Source organism: Vombatus ursinus, unplaced genomic scaffold, assembly GCF_900497805.2.
Source record: "Vombatus ursinus unplaced genomic scaffold, bare-nosed wombat genome assembly UNPS02014779.1, whole genome shotgun sequence".
Taxonomy (NCBI): Eukaryota; Metazoa; Chordata; class Mammalia; order Diprotodontia; family Vombatidae; genus Vombatus; species Vombatus ursinus.
The window spans coordinates 85,074-106,544 of record NW_020954557.1 but is presented as its reverse complement, the minus strand read 5'-3'; the positions used below and the strand labels follow the sequence as shown (position 1 = coordinate 106,544).

Genomic DNA, 21,471 nt, shown 5'->3' with positions numbered 1-21,471 from the left:
GAAGATAGCCAAAAAGGGGCATATTTATACAAAAAATTAATAGCTGCCTTATTTGTAATATCCAATGTAATGTCCAATTAATGAAGAAAGGCTGAGAAAAAGGTGCGCCATAAAATGAAAATTTTGAATGTAAAGAAATATGGAAAGGGATAAGAATTTTGCAAGGGAATCAGAATAACATATACGTGAACTATGAATATATTTAAAAACAATAGTAATAAATACACAGGTATAAAAATGTGTACTGACATTTCCAAAAAACAAATGAGACCTTTGTCTAAAAAACAGTTACTTTGCTAACGTATACACACTCCAAAGTGTAAACGGTTTTGAGTTTAAGATAAATTTGGCAATTTTTTCCCTTCATTTCATGAGCTTATTAAGCTTATAATTCAAAATTAAGAGGAAAAAGCTGCTAGGGTTCTGAAGTTAAATCAAATTTAATTTAGTTATTATGAGAAAAAAACTTTCTGCTGTTGTACATAAGTTTTAGATGGGAAAAGGGTAAGCAGTCAAGAGTTAGCTGGTAACGGATATCTATCTTAGGTATGAGTGTCACAGAGTACAATACAATAAATACATTATATAAATATATGTAATCTATAAATATAAAGCAATCTAATAAAAAAGAATCAAAACTTTGTATTTTGTTTCAATATCGAAATACACTTAGCTGTTTGTTTTTTTCAGGAAATTTGTGTTAATCGAACATTAGTCTTATAGTTTGAATTACAACTGATTTTTCTCTGTCTTTTCAAAAAATTCAGTCAATAATGAATCAATAAACATTTATTAAGAGCCTGCTCTGTGCTAGATAACATAAGTACTGGGGATACAAGGAAAGGTAAAAGAAAGTCTGCCCTCAAGGAGTTTATAGTCTAATAGAGGAGACAATGGCAAACAAGTAGGTACAAACAGATATAAGCGTGACAAATTGGAGATAATCAATTATGAAGTTGATATACATGAACATGTGCACATATAACCAAAAGAAGAATGTGAATTACATATGAAGCTATATACTATGTATAGCTTGGGTTTTTAAAACATATAATAAATTTAACACAGTAGCACCAAGAATGCCCTGCTTTTCAAAGATCCCTTCTGCACTTTTGTCTGTATTTTTTAAATGTTTCATTGAAGGTCCTCTTTTTTTTAAGTATTACTATCACAATGGGCAATTAGGTTGCATGGTAGATACAATCTTGGGCCCGGAGTCAGGAAGACTCATCTTCTCAAGTTCAAAGTCAGCCTTAGACACTTACTAAGTGTCTAAGCTGGGTGACCCTGGGCAAGTCACTTAACCCTGTTTGCCTCAGTTACCTCATCTTTAAAATGAGCTGGAGAAGGAAAAGGCAAATCCCTTTTTTTGTCAAGAAAACCCCAAAAGGGGTCACAAAGAGTCAGACACAACTGAACAACCAAAGTGACACCCATGTTTCTGACTCTGGGCAATTTTATTAGTTGTTCCCTATGCCTGAAACATTCTCCCTCCTCCCCAAGTGGGGTCATGAAGAGTTGGACACGACTGAAAAACAACCAAACACAACTTGAAATGGTAGTAGCCCTCAGTTAAATAGGTTAAATGTTAAACAAAACATGAAAAAGTGTCTGTTAACTAAATAACAAGTTATTATCAAATACTCACCATGGTAAGGCTGGTCACAAAGGTGTTCATCAGAGTCTCCTTTCTTCCAAATATCTGACGAATTTACATGTGCTGTCACTTGTCCATCCTTCAAAGTCAGTCTGTACTGGGAAGCACTGTACAAAGAACCATACTCACATTTCCACCATAACATGGCATTTGAATCACAGCTGAACATTTTCAAGGAATCTTTAGGTTTGGCAATATCTATTCCAAGGCACATCTGGGATTCCACATGGAAGAGGCGATGCTGTGATACCCACTTCCATTGCATATCATTGGTCTTCTTGCAGTTTACTGCTACTACCAAACCATTCACAGTTTTAAGGCATTTGCCAGTGCTTTCATGGCGGATGGTAAATGGGCCATTATCTGAGGGAAAAAAAAAAAAACAATAAAAACTGTTCAAAAAATTTAATGACACATATCCTAACCATTGCTCTATGAAAAGTGCCTGAGCACAAAGGGATGGTCTCAATAGTGCTCCATTAACGTAGAAAGTATCCTTCTATCTGAACAGAACTATCTTCTCATGTGATGAGCTAGGAGCCCCTTGGTTATCATATTTCCTTAAGGCTTGACTTTGATCTCATTGCTCTTCAGAGTACACCTAGAAGTAGAGAAAGTTCTCTACCATGCCTCCAGAAACCTCCTCATTCTGGAAGCTCACTCCAGCACTGAAATTTATACATTGGAAGCACCCTCCATCCCTGTAGTCTGCCTTCTGATTGTATTGCACCTCTCAAAACTATGCTGGCCATGTCTCTCATTCCTTTCCTGGCTTCACTAAACTTTCTCTACCATTACTCATACTCCAAGAAAACTTCAGCACCCTCAAACCCCCACTTCAGTTTCGTTTTATGTGTTGTCTTTCCCCCGCCCAATAAGCTGAAAGTTTCTTGAAGGTAGGGTTATTTCTGCTAATATTTGCACCCCCCAAAGCTTAGGTCAGTGCCTGGCACATAGTAAGTGCCAAATAAATGCTTGCTGGCTGACTCTTAGTATTCTAAAGCCATCTGGAATTCAAACTCTGACTCTTACATGTTCACGTTGTTTACTGGTAGAATGTAGCTGGGAGTGTGGTACAGCAGGTTCAGAGTGATAAGACCTATTTTTAAAAATCTTGACTGTGACACCTAGTAGGACAGCTCAGTGGTGCAATGGATAGTGTGCCAGGCTTAGAGTCAGGAAGACTCATCTTCTCGAGTTCAAATCCGGCCTCAGACACTTACTAGTTGTACTACTCTGGGAAATTCCATTAACCCTGTTTGCCTCAGTTTCCTCATCTATAAAATGACCCAGAGAAGGAAATGGCAAACCACTCCAGTATTTGTGCCAAGAAAACCCCAAAGGGGTCACAGAGTCAGACACAACTGAACAACAACCAAAATGACACCTACATTCCTGACACTGGATATTTTTTATTAGTCAGTCCCCATGCCTGGAACTCTCTCCCTCCTCAGCTCTGCCTCTTAGCTTCCTTGGCTTCCTTCAGATCCTAACTAAAATCCCACCTTCTACTGGAAGATTTTTTTTAATCCCTCTTATTTTAATACCTTTCCTCTGCTGATTATTTCCAATTTATCTTTTACATAGCTTCTTTGTACACAGTTGTTTGCATGTTTTCTCCCCGTTAGACTAACTCCTTGAGATCAGGGACTTCTTTTTTTTTAACCTTTCTCTGTATGCCTTGCACTCAGCACAGTGCCTGGTACATACTAGTTACTTATTAAATGCTTACTGACTACCATTAGAATCATGAATTTGGAGTCATAAGGACCCTTAGAGGCTATCTAATTGAACCCCCTCATTTGACAGATGAGGAATCTGCGGCTCCAAGGAATGAAGCGACTTGCCCATATAATCATCATTATTTGGCAAAGGAATTTTAAAAAATCAGTCATAGTACAATCATGAAAACATAAATAATGCTAGAATATGTTAAACAAATTTAAATGACTAAAGAGATAAGATTTAAAAAAAACTCCAGAAGAAGAACCAGTCAATTTTCAGTATTATAAGGGACTTTCCATATGATACACACTTCACAGGGACTGGTTTCATTTACATAAGATTTCTTCTCTGAATACAAGTAAAGCAAGGGCTTTAATGATGAAAATAGCCTGATGGGAACTGGTGACTTAATATTTAAATGCTGAAAATTCCGATGGGCAAAAAGTAACTATTACTGTTCGGTTAAAAAAAAATCAAGATGACTACCCTTAATAATTATTTTTATTTCTATAAATACATGAACATATATTTGCTACAAGGCTATGCTTCTGAATGATCAGGGCAGCAACTTCATGCATCTCACTATTTGTTTTCCCCACCACTATCTTCTCGGGGGGACTCTATTCCAGCCTTTACTCCCTTTTATCTTCTAGGTAGATACCAGTATCAAGTGTTACCACCACGAGACCTTCCGAATGACCCTGACAGTTACATACTTGTTCTGTTATCATGTCATAGTGGCATTAACTGTAATTTCTCTAGACACCTTATTCACGGGAGCCCTCCGTCCTTCACTGTTCCACATTTAAAAGGAAGCCATCCTAGATACCTCAATTCTAGGTATACCTATCATTTGATTTTATTGTTCATAGTATCACAGACTTAGAGCTGGCAGGGGCATCACGGCCATCAAATCCAGTCTTTCATTTTGTAGACAAAGCCCAGAGAAGTTTAGTGATTTGGCCAAGATCACACAGGGTAACTAAGTGGCAGAATTTCAAACTGAGGTCTCCTGACTTAGAAGTTCACTGCTTGGAGCCATATATCCTTGAGAAGGTGAATTCCTGGGGAAATGGTTGTCCATCATCCTTATCCTATGACCGTAGAGGGTGGGTCCCGAATCAAATGGTACTACCACAGTCCTTTTATAGGAAAACTCCCACTTCCTGTTCCCTGAAGTCTTATGCTACAGTTACAGTTATGAGAAGCACAACTCTTCTTTCAGGCTACCTCTACCCATAAGCTTATACCTATCTAGTCTGACTCTTATATTTCCTAGTTGTTGTCCTTTTATGGTCTTTCCTTCCAGAGTGTTCTATGGAACCCAACCTCCACAACCCCTCCTAGGGGTAGCTAAGTGGCTAATGGATAGAGCACTGGCCTTGGAATCAAGAAGACTTATTATCTTCATGAATTCAAATGAGACCTCAAATACTTACTGGCTATGCCACCCTGGATGAGTCACTTAACCCTGTTGCCTCAGTACGTCACTTGCAAAATGAACTGGAGAAAGAAATGACAAACCATTCCAATATCTTGGCCAAGAAACACCCACCCCCCCAAAAAGTAGAGTTATGAAGAATCGGACAGACTGAACAACCACTCCCACCTACCTTCATCTTAGATCTCTTCCTTTCACTGAAATCTGCCTCTCTTAGTTAACCTGTCAGGGCAGGAGGAAGAATTCGCTGGCTCTCAGAATTAGAGTCTCTGAGTGGGTAAGAACCACATCGAGATCAGTACATAATCTGAATGAGAATCCTCTATTTCAAACGTAAGGTTTTTGAGGACGAGGACCTAATTTGTGTATGTTCCTATCCTCACTTCTGATGGCATTTAGTATGGTGCTTTGCATGAAGTTGGCACTATATATTTTGAAGTGAGCTGAAGAAGACTCTGTAGTTTCTTGAGATAAACTTCATAATTCCTCCAGGAAAATCAGAGATAAGATTGATTTTCACACGAGGCTTATGAAACAATCTCATTACATTCACACCTCATACGGGACAGGACATACAGACTTACGCAAATTGCTTATTATTAAGGGAGTAAAAAGAAAGCATCCTGAACAAATTTAGACTAAAAATCTGTTGTGTTCACAACATCCAACTTTGTCAATCCCTGAATTAAGCAAAGTTGCCCATGCACAGCCTCTCAGCTACACTAAGAATTTATGAAAAGGAGCTTTTGTTTTTTAAGCCTAATTTTTTAAAACTTCAATTTACAACAAATAGAGTAATTTCAAAATAAATAGCAAATACTTGAAATAAACCCAGTCCACGACATTTCATAGGATCATAGATTTACAGCTGGAAGGAACCTCAGAAGTCATTGAGTACAATACCCTCATTTTAAAATGAGGGAAACTGAGGCTCACGATAAGGCGTCATTACCCAACGTCTCAGAGTATGAATGTTAAGGTATGTGAGAAGCTATTTCATTCACCATCTAACAACCATTTTTTAAAAAAGTACTTAACATGGACAAATAGTATCAAAAACACTTCTGAAACCAACCCACATTCCACTTTGCCAATAAAGAACAGATTATCACAAAAGGGAAATCCTACTAACCCTTTACAGATACCATGTAAAAAGCTCCACAGAAAAAAGTAAGCAAACCTCACTCATCCCTTGGAAAGAATAACAAATCTCATAAACCAAAACCATCACGCTGAGCTTCTTTGAAGTTTACTCATCCATTTACATCCTCCAGTCCAGATCCTTACTGCTGTAATTTACCAACCTCTAGATAATTCTCCCCTGTCGTGAAAGGAGTTGAGTACCTACCTCAGCCTTCATCTCCACTCAAACCCTCACCCTCATAGTTGGGCATTTCACTACACACATCAACACCCTGGCCTCCTCGATCAACTTCCTTAAATCCCACGACCTATATGTGTATATAGCTCCTCAGGTACACACAACAGAGTTCATACCTTAGATCACACTATCACTGACACCTGTGCCACCTCCATGATCTTGGACTATGAAATGATCTTTTTTGATCCTAATTTCTCATTTTTCCATCTCTCACTTTACCTCAGCCCTCCTAAACCTATGGTTTGTCTTCACTGAGTCCTTCAGATCCTCTAAAATCTTCCTGTTCCCCTAGTCCAGGGGTGAGGAAGCTGCGGCCTCGAGACCACATGTGGCCTTGTAGGTACTTGGGTGTAGCCTTTTGACTGAGGTCAAGTTTTACACAACAAATCCTTTTATTAAGGGAATTTGTTCTGTGATGTTTGGATTCAGTCAGAAGGGCTGCACTTGAGGCCACGGAGGGCCACATGCGGCCTTGAGGCTACGGTTCTCCACTCCTGCCCTAATCTATCAGTCCTATTCTGGTCTCACTTTCCATCCCTCAATCTTGGCCTTAACTGTTCAACTGTAACCTGCCTTCATCTTTGAATCCCGTTTCCTTGCTTCACTCACATTCATACCCTGACAATCACCAAACCTCACCATCTACCTTTCCTGCCCCTACTCCTGAGTTGTTGAAAGACTCTGGAGAAGTCAGGGTTAGGCCCACTACAAATTCATAGTATCTTATCTCAACTGGGCCTTCACTGCTGCATGGAAATCCTTTCATTTTTTCCTTTACTCTTTCTATAAAATTCCATGTAGGGCAGAGGTTTATAACTATTTTTTTGTCACAGATCTTTTTAGCAACCCAGTGAAACCTACAAGACCCCTTCTCTGAAAAATGTTTTTAAATGCATAAAATAAAGTACACAGGACTACAAAGGGAACCAATTGTATTGAAATATAGTTATCAATATATGTTTTTAAGGTTCATAGACCCCAGGTTAATAAGCTCTAATGTAGAGGATATTCAAGACATTAAAAAATTTCTTCAAACCTCACATGTTACATTATCAGTCTATTTACTGGGAAGCTTATAAAAGACATAGTGAAGTTATAATGATACTATCAGGGAATATCTCAATATTCAATTCGGCTCAGATTCTTCTATGGAACAGTAGATAGATAAAGGTAATAACTGAACCATTGTGGAAATACTGTTGTTCTACTTCCCTTTGAAAGAGAAAAGACAGAAAGACAGTTGAACTAATACATTGTGGATAGAGCAGTGAATTCACACACCTATCCTAGAAAACAATTTGAAAATTTTTTAAAGTTATTAAAATTTCTATATCCTTTGACTAAAAGATCTCACTATTAAGCATATGATCTAATGAGGCCAAAATTATACTGCATATATCTTATTCGTACACAGTTGTTTGCATGTCCTCCATTAGACTGAGCTCCTTGATAATGGGGACTCTTTTTTGCCTTTCTTGTAACCCCAGCATAGTCCCTGGTACACAGTAGGTGCTTAATGAATTCTTGAGTATTTGACATACACCACAATATTCATAACAGTATTTTTTGTAGTAACAAAAAAATTGAAAACAAAATAGATGCCAGTTGATTGGGAAACAGCTAAACAATTAATTGTAGTATATGAATACAATGGAATATTACCACATTGTAGGTAATGGTAAATATAATTGAGAGGGGCATCAAATTTCTGTAAACTGTGTAGTGAAGTAAGTTGAAGAACCAGAATAAAAACATGCCCCAACAACTACAACAATACAAACTGAAGTACCAAAAAAATGAAAATTGAACCTTGTGTAATTATAATGGCCAAGAAGCTTGGCCAGGAAGAAGACCTAAGAAAATGCACCTCCCTGTCTTCTTTGCAGGAGGAGTGAGGGTGTCTATAGGAATGAAATATTGTATATGCCATTAGACTTTACTGTTGTGCTTGGCTGGTTTTGTTGTAATATTTTTTCTTCTTTTTTTGTTATAAGAGTAAAGGGCATGAAAACTATATAGATTCAGAAATAAAGGTATATAAAAATAACATATTTCAATAACCATTTTTTTTAATAAAAGGCATCCCCACCCACAAACCTGGTTGATCAAGAGCCTGACCCTTGGTTGATGTGAAGCCACAATACATGAATTGCCAATTCCAGAACCAGTCTTTATCAGGACTAAAACAATTTTAAAAGAAACAATGCCCAGATAAAATATATATAAAGTCAACCTGGAATTCCCAGACTAAAAGCTTGGCAGAATACAATCTACAGAAGATCCTCATAGGTATCTTCCTCCCTTCCACAATAAATTAGGAAGGTTCTTAAAGAAAATATATAAGTGTTCTATAATGTCTTTTCTGTAGCTATTTAATTTTTCTAGGTAGAAAAGAATCAAATGTTTTCAAGGCTGACAGAATGAAATAGAGATATACTAGAACAAAGAACAATTCTCCATATATCTGTGCCTTGGGAAAGTAAAAGGTGATAATGACAGACATCTATTCTGCAATTTGAACACATATACATTGAAAACTAGATGCAGAGTATTTGGGGGAAGAGGATTGGGAGTAGGAAATGGGGCTTCCTCTTTTGATGTTGCATTTTGCTTTGAGAAACTGACGACAATGTTGTATGTTATTCCTTCCCTCTCCCCTTTTGGCTTGCTCAGAAGATATTTGCCCTCTTCATCTTCCTGCCACCTCCCCTCCCCAAGTTATCATATTTTTTGAAGGTTTAGTGCAGGGGTGGGAACGTGCGGCCTTAAGGTGGGGGATCCTTACTAAAAGGATTTGTTCTGTGAAGCTGAGATTCAGTCAAAGAGTTGTACTTGAGGACCTAGGAGCCATATGTAGGCCACAGGTTCCCCACTCCTGGTTTAGAGGCTCAGAAAATCTCTTTTTTTTCCCTTTTTCTAACTGAAAGGTCCAATGGAAGTTAGCAAGAATTGTCCAACTGGAAGAGGTTGCAGGAAGACTTACATACTAACACATTGCTGGTAGAATTATGAATTGGTCCAACTATTCTGGAAAACAATTTGGAATTATATATGAAAAGTCACTCAAGTGTTCATACCTTTTGACCCCCCCCAAACCCTCTGCTCTCTCTCTCTCTCTCTCTCTCTCTCTCTCTCTACCACAAATATGTCAAAGACAGAAAGAAAAACCCCTAAATATGACAAAATATTCAAAGCAGTACTTTCATGTTGTAGCAAAGAACAAGAAAAAAAAATAGGTGCTCACTGATTGGGGAATAGCTAAAAAAAATTATGCTACCTTTAATGTAATGATATTATTATACCATAAGAAACAATGAATTAGAAGAATTCATAGAAACATGGAAAGATTTAAAAGGAAAGCAGTGCACTAGAAGGGGGAAAAATGAGCCAACAGGACTCTGGAAAATGAGTCTATTGCTTTGTCTAAGTTGTTTGCAAGTTGTAGCCTCCATTTCAAGCTAGTCTCATGAACCTGAGCCTTGTTTATTTTCTGTCTGTCTTCTCTGCAAGTGTTATGTGTGCATATGACATTTAGCTTTTAAAAGTAGGGTCCTATTGCTAATTTCTTGGTTAAGTTACTTCCCATTTTGAAGAACATCAATTTGCATATGTGTGAGCCAAAATGTCCCCAACATGGTCAAATGCATATTTCAATTCTGTATGCTTGATAAATGTATACTATTGTTTTGAAAGAAAGATAATCTGTGGGAATCTGTTTGTTGGGTACAATTTGCCAAGATGCGCTATCACCAAAGCTTGAAGACCTCAAGCCTGTGATGCTTAGAATGTGTGAAATAAACACATAGACATGAGAGCTATCAACAAGAGTCACCCTCGGCACATTCTCTTTTAACAGATGACCTCACTTTCAGGCTGGCTGAGAAAGCTGGTAGGCCATAGCAACAAAGTTCTGGACCCAGTGAATACACACAGATGGAGTTAACCTCAATTGTGAGTTTCTTCATGTATCCTTCAAACTCCTTCTATACCTCTCCTTAGTTCCAGTCTCTGAGGTGGAGATGGTCCCCACTCCTTGCCAAAGCTAGCCTCTCTACTTAAATATGCAGTTAATCTCATCTCCTCCACCTTCTTTCAGGTACTTTCCCAATCAATGTCCCCCATTCTCTCTTTAATCTTCAATCTTTATCTCCTCTTGTTACTGAAATATGCCTAAGCGTCCCTCATTCTTTTAAATTCTATTTATTTTATTTTAAACTTACAAAATAAAACAAGCATTTCAGTAACATAGTGGAATAATAAAAAAAGATTGCACATGAAATTACAAATCTATTATGTAAAATTTGCTATTCCTTTTAAATACATAATAAATTTATCATGTAAGTTTTTCCCCTTCCTCCTCCCATTCTTAAAAAAAAAATTATATCTTTACCTTTCCACTCCCTCAAGCCAATTTCTTATATCTTTGAGTTCTTTCACTACCAAACACCCAAAGAGTTTATTCTCTGACAATTCCTCAACAACCCAATCACTTTTCCAACACTTGCCATCTAACTTCTTCTGCCTTTCTATAGAAACTGCTACCTCAAAGGTTACTAACAATTCTTTAAAATGCTAAATCCAGTGATCTGTTCTCTGCACTCGTTCAACTAGACCCCTCTGCAGCCACTGATACTGTTATCTTTCACCTGCCTCCTGGATATAGTTTCCTGTCTTGGTTTCTTTGACACCACTCTTTCATTATCTTCTTAGTATCCTTTTTCTGTATGTCCTTTTCCCAACATTTAAATATCCCCTAAGGCTCTGTGCCAAGGGCTCTCTTCTCTACAATCTCTCTTAGAAATTTCTAACCATTACCATGGATGAATGATTGTTCCTCTGAAAATAACCCCCAAATCTACATTTCTAGCCCTAATCACTCTCCTGAACTCCAAACCTGCATTAGCAACTTTCTCTTAAACAACTGAAACTCAATATTCTGGATCTGGTCATTTTTCTCTCCTAGATCCAACTGTCTTCAAAATATTTTCATTTCTGTTGAGAGTGACACTATCTTTCCAGTCAGATTTACAACCACAGAGTTAATATTAATTATTTCCCCCCACCCCCACCCCAAATCCAATCAGCTGCCAAGTCCTTTTAATGTTTCTCCACATCAGTGCTTATATCCCATCCCCATCCTCTTTTGACTCATTGGTTACCACACTAGTGTTAAATCGTCTTATCATATCCAGACTACTATACTGTGTTCCTAATTGTTCTCCCAGGGTCTAGCCCAGGAGTGGGGAAACTATGGCCTTGAGGCCACGTGTGGCCTTCTAGGTGTTTGGGTGGGGCCTTTTGACCGAGTCCAAGTTTTACAGAATAAATCTTTTTATTAAGGGAATTTGTTCTGTGAAGTTTGGATTCAGTCAAAGGGCCAAACTTGAGGATCTAGAGTTCCACATGTGGCCTTGAGGCTGCAGGTTTCCCAGCCTCTTTGCCCTCCCAATCTATCCGCCACAGAGTGGTTAGAACAATTTTCCACTTAAATCCAATTCACTTGCATGTCATGGCATCACCTTCCTGATGTCATGGTCTTCTTCAAGAACGAAGCACAAACAGCAGCAGCAAGAATCATCTTCCACAGGCACAGGACTGACCATAATTCTGCCCACTCCCTCCCTCAAAAACCTTCAGTGCTCCCATATGGGTTCTAGGGTAAAATACAAACTTCTCAGCCCAACATTTAAAGCCTTTTTCAGTTTCACTCTAACCTACCTTTCCAACCCAATTTCATATTATTCTTTTTCATGCACACTGCATTCCTGTCAAGCTAGACTCTGAGAGGATTTGAAGTTGACATTCCATCTCTTAACCCTATGTTCTCCTGAATCTAGAACTAATGGTCTTTCCTCCCATTCACCTTTAAGAATGCTCACCTCAAGGCTCAAGCATTGGCTTTGACTCTATGAAGCCTCTTAATCCAACCAATTGTTGGTACTTGCTTCTTCTTCAAAGTACATTCTATTTACCTAGTAATCAATACCCTCTCCCACCCCAACTCCGAAGGAGAAGGAAAGTAGATTCCTTCTAGCTGAAAACTGTTTCATTTTTGCTTTGTATCTCTGGTACCTTCCACACAGTGGATGCTTAATGAATACTTGTTGCATTCATATCTGGTCCCTCTTTCCATCATCTGTAAAAGGAGGGCCTTGGAGTAGATTATCTACTATAGATCTACCACCCTACAGTGTATGGATCCGTAAGTTCTATATGCATATGGACAATAATAAGATCTTACCCCTACTAGCCCTTTTTTGGGCACATGTTTTCTCCCTTATTCCCCATGTTATTCTAGAAGTCTCCTGGCCTTCTAGAAGTTCCAACTAAAATCCTGCCTTCTCTCAGAAGTTTTTACAGATCCCCCTTAATTCTAAGGTCTTCCCCCAATGATTATCTACAATTTATCATACTATTACATATATAATGCATATATGTATACACACATATATGCACATATATACACCCATTGTATATATGTGTGTGTGTGTGTATATATATAGAGAGAGATAGATATAGATATAGATATAGATATATATATATAGATAGATATATAGTTGTTTTCATGTTACCTCTCTTAATAACATTTCAAGATCCTTCAGAGCAGGGACTGTCTTTTGCCTTTCTTTGTATCCCCAGGACTTAGAAAAGTGCCAGGCATGTAGTAGGTACTCAATGAAAATTGACCAATAGCCCAATGCCACCCCTACACACCTTTACTTTCTGGTTAAGCTCCAAACATTGCTCTGTTTCTTTTAGCAGACTTTTCTAAAATTCCCTTTGGAGATTAGTCCATAGGAAAACTCTTTTTTTTAAAAAAAAAAGAAGTTTGTGTCAGTAACCTTTACTATCTTTGCTAAATTCCCTTAAAGACATCAGTTTATTATAATCATGAGGTCTGTATTTAGAATACACACGTGAGTGCTAGGGTTACTTTAGGAAGTATTCTTGGAAAATAGTAAAAGTACTTGCCTCTATATTCAGTATCACCTTTGGAACCCCATGGACTTCACTGATTAGGGACACTGTGCTGCATTCTGGACATGCGGTCCCCTGGTGTCACTGTGTAGTTCCCTTGCTGACAATCCACAGGCAGGGGCTACAGATGCTTTTGAACGAGATGGCTAACTTCCATAGGAGATATTTAGTATTGTACCTGGGGTTGTTACCACTAGCATAATTAGGGGCAAAAGGTAACGTGACATACTGGACTAAGAGTCAGCTAGCCTGGTGTTCAAGTTCCCTTTTTGATACTAATTAGGAGGCCAGGAGTCACCTAACTACTTTGAATCTGTTTTCTTATCTGTAAAATGGGTACTCATAGTATCTATTTCAAAGGCTGTTTTACTTCAAAGGACAATACATGTAAAGCCTCAGGCAACTCTCTAAGGTCATAAATGACAGAAAGGTTGCAATGTGTTGGTGGAAGGAATTTCTACACAGAGTTGCATATTTAAGTATGTGGCAAAAGAAACCCACAATAGGGGAGGGAGGAAAGGCTGAGGAAGTTCAGCATTTTTTTTAATGGCACATATACAATATTTACTTTGGAAAATATAACAGTCTTTAAAAAGACAAAACATTTTATTGAGTTAAACTTACCCACTGGCAGCCTCAAGCCTTAGAACTTTCATCTTAAAGCATTTTGTAGGTAACACTCAATAAAAGCTTCCTATACGCAAGGGACAGCAATGCAATAGTTCCTGCCCAAAGGAGCCTACATTCTCCTGGGTGGACATGATTCAACATTCATGGAGGTAAGTAATATGTGCAAAGTAATTTCATGACATGAAAGTTTCTTAGAGGATGCAGCTATACTGAAGCATCCAGAGGTACAGTAGATAAAACACTAGGTCTGAAGTCTAAAAGACCCAAGTTCAATCTGGCCTCAGATACCTCCAAGCTGTGTGGCCCTAGGCAAATCATTTAACCTCTTATATGCATCTGTTTCCTCAACTGGGCATAATAACAACACCGAAGTTTCCAGGTTGTAGAGAATCAAATGAGATAATCTTTACAAGGAGATTAGTATAGTGCTTGGCACATAGTATGCACTTAATAAAATGCTTTTACTCTAGGTCGCCTAGGAGGTGGTACCTGAGCTGTGCTTTGAAGAAAACTAGGGGTCCTATGAGGCAGAGATATAGAAGGAATTCTTTCCAAACCTGAAGTAAGTAAAGTCTGTAAGTCTGTTAGTAGGAATCTGGGAAATGGCAGAGTAGGTTAACAGATAGAGATGTTAAATCACCAGCCCACTTCAAATTACTAATTACTTTCTACAAATTACTTTCTAAAAGGAGTGGGGAAAAAAAAAGATAAATCAAGGAGTTACATTTGTTCAAGGACTTACAGATTCTTCTTTAGAATCTGGAAATTTGAGATCAGTTAGTTAAGCAAAATGACATGCTTACACATCAGATTACAAGTCACCAATTGCACCAAGAAGCTGGAAAATTGTCGAGTAAGTTATGAGAATGTTAACCTGACAGCTCTTTCATCATTCCTCCAAACCTGGTAGACGGAACACAGTACAGTGTAGACCAGAAACTCTTAGGAGGTATGAGAAAGGGGCACAATTGATAGGACAAATGTTTAGTGAACACCTACTATGTGCAAGGCCTTGGTGTAGTGAATCAATAGCTAGACTCTGTGTTAGGAAGATCAGATGACTTGGGTTCAAGTACCACTAGACACTTTGTTGGTCTGACCCTCGGCAAGTCAATTAACCTCTTGGTCTTTCCAGGTACCGCCCTAAAGACTAGATCCAAGGGTGGGGAACCTGTAGCCTCAAAGCTACATGTGGCCCTCTAGGTCCTTAAGTGTAGACCTTTCAGTGAAGGGTCTCATTTGAGGACCTAGAGGGCCCCACGTGGCCTTGACGTCACAGGTTCCTTACTCCTGAACTATGTACAAATAAGTTATTACAGGGTGAATTAGGGTTAAACTCTGAGGGAAGACACTAGGATTAAGGAAGACTAAGGAAGGATTCTTCCAGAAAGTAGGACTTTAGCTGAGACTTGAGGGAAGGCCAGGAAGATTAGGAAGCAGAGATGAGGAGGGGGCGCATTCCACACATGGGAGGGAGCTGTGAAATCCCTCAGTCAAGAAATGGGGTATCTTGAGTGGGGAGAAGCAGGGAAGCCAGGGCTATTGGAAAGCAGAGTACACAGAGGGGAATGAGGCAGAATAAGATTAGAATGGTGGGAAGGTGCCAGGTTATAGAGGACTTTGAAAGCTAAAGAGAGGATTTTATATTTGATTCTGGAGATTATAGGAAGCTGTTAAAGTTTAACGGAATGGGATGGGGAGAGGAAGCGATATGATCAGAGCTGTGCTTTAGGAAGATCAATCTGATAGTTGAGTAGAGGACGGAATGGAGAGGAGAGAGACTTGAGGCACAGAAACCAATTAGCAGGCTAAAGCAATGGTATAGGCAAAAGGTGAAGAGGGACTGCACCAGGGAAGTGTCAGAAGAGGGAAGGGATGAAACAACAGGAACTTGACCACTGATTGGATAAGGAAGGTGAGAGTGAGGAGTCAAGTTTGATACCCAGGTTGTAAGCTTCGGTGATGGGAGAATGGTGGAGGGGGAACTCAACAGTAATATAAAAGTTAGGAAAGTGAAAGAGTTTATGGGGCAAAGATAATGAATTCAGTTTTTGGACACACTGAGTTTAAGATGATAGGACATCCAGCCTGATATGTCTAAATGGCAGCTGGAGATGCAAGACTGGAGGCCGGAAGAGAGTTTAAGATTGGAAAAGCAGATACGAGTCATCTGTCCAAAGATGTAATTGAAACAATGGGAGCTAATGAGATCACCTAGTGACTTAGGATGGAAGGAGAAGACAGGAGGGCCTAGGACCTTGGGGGATGCCTTAGGTTAGCAGGAGTGACATGGAATGAGTTCTGCTCAGTTTCCTTTTCGGGATCCTTACCTTCCGCTTCATAACTCCTTGCATGGATGTTCCCCAAGGTGGTGTCTTAGACTCTTTTTCCCTCTCTCCTCTCTGTCTGTCTGTCTCTCTCTATCCGTCTCTCTCTGTCTGTCTGCCTCTGTCTGTTAGCCTCTGTCTGTTTGCCTCTGTCTGTCTGTCTGCCTCTGTCTGTCTGTCTGCCTCTCCCTGTCTCTGTCTGCCTGTCTCTCCCTGTCTCTGCCTGCCTGTCTCTCCCTGTCTCTCCTCTCCCAATGTTATAGCTTCAGCTATCGTGTCTGTGCAAGTGGTTCTCTTGTCTATCTCTTTAGCTTCCAGACCTATATTATTGCCTAACGTATTCAAACCCAGCATGTTCAAAAGAGAGTTTCTTTTGTCTTCCAAATCTGCTTCTCCTTATGGCACCACGATTTTCTCAATCATACTACCATTTCCCCTACTTGAAAGGCTGGTGTTTCTTTAACCTTTCATAACCAGTGACCAGTCTCCCTTATGCATAAACTTAGTCATGTCACTCCTCAATTTAAAACTCTTCGGTGGCTACCTATCGCTCCCTCCTTGACTGGCACTCAAGGCAGTCCTTGAAGCAGCCCACCTTGCCTTTTACACACACACTACACTCTGGCCAGACTTTTCTCACTGGTTGCTGAAATGGTTGTATAGTGAAGGCCAAACCTCAGTAAAACTCTAGTTTTGTCATAAGAAACTGTAACTATAATCTTATCAATAATTCATTTTATTATAACTTCCCTTTTACCATAAACTCCTTATGGAAATAGCAGAAGTGGACGGCTGATGGGTGGAGAACAGCCACATCCAATCTTTAACATACCTTCTGCCAGTTCAGAAAAAGAAAGTAAAAGCAGAAATATAGTCATTTATAATTGGTAAGGCAGGGATGGGAAGTGATCTTATGAGTCACTCCCTTCAAACCGTCATGAAATGCAGCAGTTCACAGTCAATACTGTTCCTTTAAATCAAACTCCTAACCCTTTCCCTACCAAAGATGTGTAAGTACCCGTCATATAGATTAAGATGCCAAAATTATCAGCCATGTTGCCAAAATTTCAAGTTTTCCTTAAAGTGGTGTCTCTGGACTTCTGAGGGTCATATTACCAAAGAGACGCCATCGAGCTCCTTGGCAAGCACTTTAGGGGGCAGACAGGTCCGGCAAATTGAAGTGTTTAGAGTTGTGGGAAGGTTTCACTTGTCACTTTATAGGCAAGCCAACCAAGAGAAACAACCCCAGAATACTTTGCATAAGCGAAGAAGACCTGGCTAAATAGGGAGCAGGCAGGGCAGAATAAGTAGTAAGATTCAACCAAGTAAGGGAAAAATATATACTAGAGATGATATAACAATAAGCAAGAGAAACCAAGGGCTTCTGCCTCCTTCCTTCACTTCTGTGCCCGCCCCACCCTGAAACCGCACCTGGGTTCCTCTCCCGCACCCACCTGTGCCCTACTTCTTTACCCACAAGAGCAAACGTTTTTAATCAACATACAGGCTTCCTCCTTCCTCAAACTCCCCTGGGGGACAAGGTTCTCAAAAAAAAAAAAAAAAAGCTATACACCCTACCCCATCCAGCCCAAAGCCACAGAGCTATCGAACAAGCTGAGAAACACTGCAGCTCCCTAGCATCCCCATCCACCCCTAGCAGAAGCAGCATCTAGTAGCAGCAACATTCCCCAGTTCTGGCGCGGTGAAGGTCCGAGACAGATGTTCAGGGTTACCTGTGAAGTCAGGGGACACCCATTCCACTAAGAACCAGACGACCAGGAGAAATAGCAAACAGACGTGAGGGTGGCCCCTAGTTGGGGTCACCAGGCGCGTTCCCATCCTCACTTGCTGGAGCAACTCGCCCAGCAAGACACTCAGGGAAGCTACAACACCCACACCCACACCTCTAGTATACCCCCTCCCCCCAGTTCTTTTAGCATTTCCCTCTGTGCTTTGGCTCCACCCCAGCCCTGCAACCTTTGGCCAATCAGTCTCCTCCTCTACCGGGAGTTGAGAAGGGGAGAGATACCGGGGATAGTGAAAGTTTGTTACGAGTCAAGGAGGCCCATCAGGGCTTGAAGGGAGGCGGAGAAAGCCCTCACCTGGAGTGATGAGCGATGCTGGCCAAAGCGCAGGTTTCAGCAGGTTGTCTTTTAATTTTCCTGGGCTTTTCTTTTTTCTTACTCTTTCAAAGCACGAGCACACACATAAGCATGCCCAGCCTTTTATGTTTGCTGGTTTGGAAACAGTAGGTTTGCAATAAGTAAATACAAAGTAATGATACATGGACGTGGGGTGGGATGGGGTCTCTCCAGCAGCTTGACTCGCCTCTCGTAGGTGCCCCTTGAACCGCCGCCCCTCAAACTTCAGTCTATCCTTTCCACGATAGTTAGGTGGGAAAGTAACCCAACTCCTAATCGGAGGGGAATGCCAAGGCAAGAATGACTCACCCACTATCACGCTGCCGCGGCCAAGCAAAGCAAGTGAACCTGATCGACCCACGCTCTGGAACCACGCTCCTATTACTTTAAATCGCTTCTGAGAAGCTGACTGTGGCCTAAAGAAGTTAGGTGATAGTGTGGAATGCGGCGTCGTGGAGTTAGTGGTAAAGGAATTTAGAGTAGAGTTTATTTAATGGCGCTAGGGAGACCTTAAGGCATAAAATCATTGTGTCCATTCTTCATGATTGCAAGGAACATTTTCTTCTCCGAGAATGTCCAGCCAGAGAAGAAGCATAGAACTGATTTCTGATACTCTGCCTCTAAGGGCAGAACCATCACTATAAGTGGGGACGGTCATGAACAAAAGACACAAGCAAAGTTGTATGAGAATTTCATTCCATAAAACTTTAGCGCCTGATGACAGTTCAAGGTTGTATTTTGGTGGTGTGGAAGGTAGAAAGACGCAAACAAAACCTCCCTGTCCCCTGGGAGTTGATGGTCTAGTAAGGGAGACAAGGCATTTTCTGTCTCTTCAATTCAGTTAAATTTAACAAGTTATTTATTACAGACCCATGCGCAAAGAACCCCAATATATAGATATTGATAGACATAGATGTGTGTGTTATGATATATATACATATATATATAGACAAATAGACACATATATTACACACATATTATACACACACAAAAATGAAGGGGAGGCTTTTTCTTGATTTTCATGTACATACTGATCTATGCAAATGTTATATCCCCTAGCAGAAATACACTCCTCTAAACAAGAATGGTTTAATTTTTGTCTTTATATCCTCAGCTTCTAAAATAGATACTTAACAAGAATATGTTGAATTGGATGAAAACACATACACACACAGTCCCAGTCTTCAGGGAATTTACAATGTAATAGGATAAGAAATGTATTCTTATAATGCACTTTAGAATATAAGGACATAGGAGATAGCAAACAGAGATGAGAGATTTGGGGAGAAATTTCTTAATAGGAAGATCTGGGAATCCCTATTCCAACAGTAGCTCTGAAATGGAAAGAGAAATTAATTTAATTTAACAAAACATTCTACCTTGAGTTTCAGGGGTAACCCTTTGGAGCTGCACTCCTAATATAGTTCCTGAGCCCCTACTGGTGCACTAACCATTAAAAATCAGCGACAGATACAATTACCTCTTAAAGGCATTTGCTAAGATGATGCTGAAAAATATTCCCCCCATTAAGTCTGGGCACATTTATCCACAAATACAGAGTGTCCATGAGAAAAGTGGCCTTAAACTTACAGCACAGAGGCATCTGTATAGGAATTTATTGTGGCATGGTTGTGTGTGTGTGTGTGTGTGTGTGTGTGTGTGTGATCAACAAACAATAAGTACAATGGAATATTATATCCTTTATATCTTTCAGTTAATTGTGAAAGTAAAGATGGAGTCAATTGTTGACTCTCATTTCTCTTCTTATTCCTTTCTATTTCCTTCATAAAATAGGCCCTCAATTCATATATGGATGGCTGTAATAAAGACTTTGTGTAAATGGAAGAATAAGCATATATGGCCCCAAATTTTTAATGTTCATGTTCTCTCAAGAATCTTTTTTCAGATTCAAGAAGATCTGAGATTCTTCCCTCCCCCCATGCCTTTAGTGCCTTCCCCTTCCTCAGATACCTTGAAAATTACCCCCTTGATGTTTTCATGATTGCATAACCTTTAGCAAAAATCTCCTTTTTACATTTGGTCTAACTTGGCTGTTTTTCCAGTCTTGGTTCTGATTAGTGCCATTCCATTATATCTTGGATGTCAGAATTTTATCAGCAGCAATTTTTTTGGTATTTTATAAAATAATATTTTACTTTTCACAATTATATATAAAGATAAATTTTTACATTCTTTTTTCATTAAATTTTTTTCTGAACTTAAAACACCAAAAAAGTACCTATCTACATATATATAGCAGAACACAAAAAGAGGGTTATATAGGAAACCATAAATCTACTTTTCATAACACTTGGATTTATTTTTAAAGTATGTAATGCATTCCACTTAGTTTCAAACTGTCATGCTCGTCTGTACTTCCTTCCGACTTTGCTTCTGTTCTCCACTGTACAGTTTAAAAAATATAACTTAATTTAAAAAATTTTTTGAGGCCCAAATTTTCTCCCTCCCTCTTTTACACCTCCTGCCAGACAGTAAGCAATTTAATATAGGTTATACATGTACAATCATGCAAAGCATATTTCCATACTGGTCATGTTATGAAAGAAGACACAGACAAAAAGAAAAAAAAAACACAAAAAAGAACCTGAAAAAATAGTATGCTTCGATCTGCCTTCAGACTCCATCAGTTCTTCCTCTGGATATGGACAGCATTTTTCATCATGGGTTCTTTGAAACTGTCTTAGATCATTGTATTGCTTATAAGAGCTATGTCATTCACTATTGATCATAGTACAATACTGCTGTTACTGTGTATAATGTTCTTCTGGTTCTGCTCCCTTCACTTTGCATCAGTACAAATAAGTCCAGGTTTTTCTGAAATCAACCTGCTTGTCATTTCTCATAATACAATAATATTCCACAACAACCATATACCACATCTTGTTCAGCCAGTCCTCAATTGATGGGCATCCCCTCAGTTTCCAATTTTTGCCACACAAAAAGAGCGGCTATAAATATTTTTGTACAAATAGGTATTCCCTCTCCCCACCTTTTTATCTCTTTGGGATACAGATCTAGGAGTGGTATTATATCAGCAGCATTCATTACAATTTTTTTTCCTTAGTTATTGGTTTCCTTTCTTATCATACCTCCATTTACTTGTTTCTGTGAAAGCTTTTAAATTTTTTATGTAGTTCAAATTGCCTGCAATTTCTTTTACTATATTGTTT

General features: G+C 39.3%; 1 protein-coding gene across 6 annotated transcripts in view; it reads right to left on the bottom strand.

Annotated features, from left to right (window-relative positions):
• LOC114045609 (CD302 antigen) overlaps positions 1-18,034 on the bottom strand; it is a 183,742-nt gene extending 165,708 nt beyond the window's left edge. For 5 of the 6 annotated variants that reach the window (XR_003569406.1, XR_003569407.1, XM_027865689.1 and 2 more), the window contains exons 1-2: positions 17,873-18,034; positions 1,649-2,020 (exon numbers count right to left, since the gene is read on the bottom strand). Coding sequence is in view for 4 of the 6 variants with exons in the window: in XM_027865689.1 (XP_027721490.1) it covers positions 1,649-2,020; positions 17,873-17,978 (478 nt within the window). In the remaining 2 variants the exon portion in view is untranslated. Of the gene's footprint in view, positions 1-1,648; positions 2,021-4,995; positions 5,101-17,872 lie in introns of those variants that run through there. The other variant, XM_027865687.1, reaches the window with a different exon arrangement.
• Positions 18,035-21,471: the final 3,437 nt, after the last annotated feature.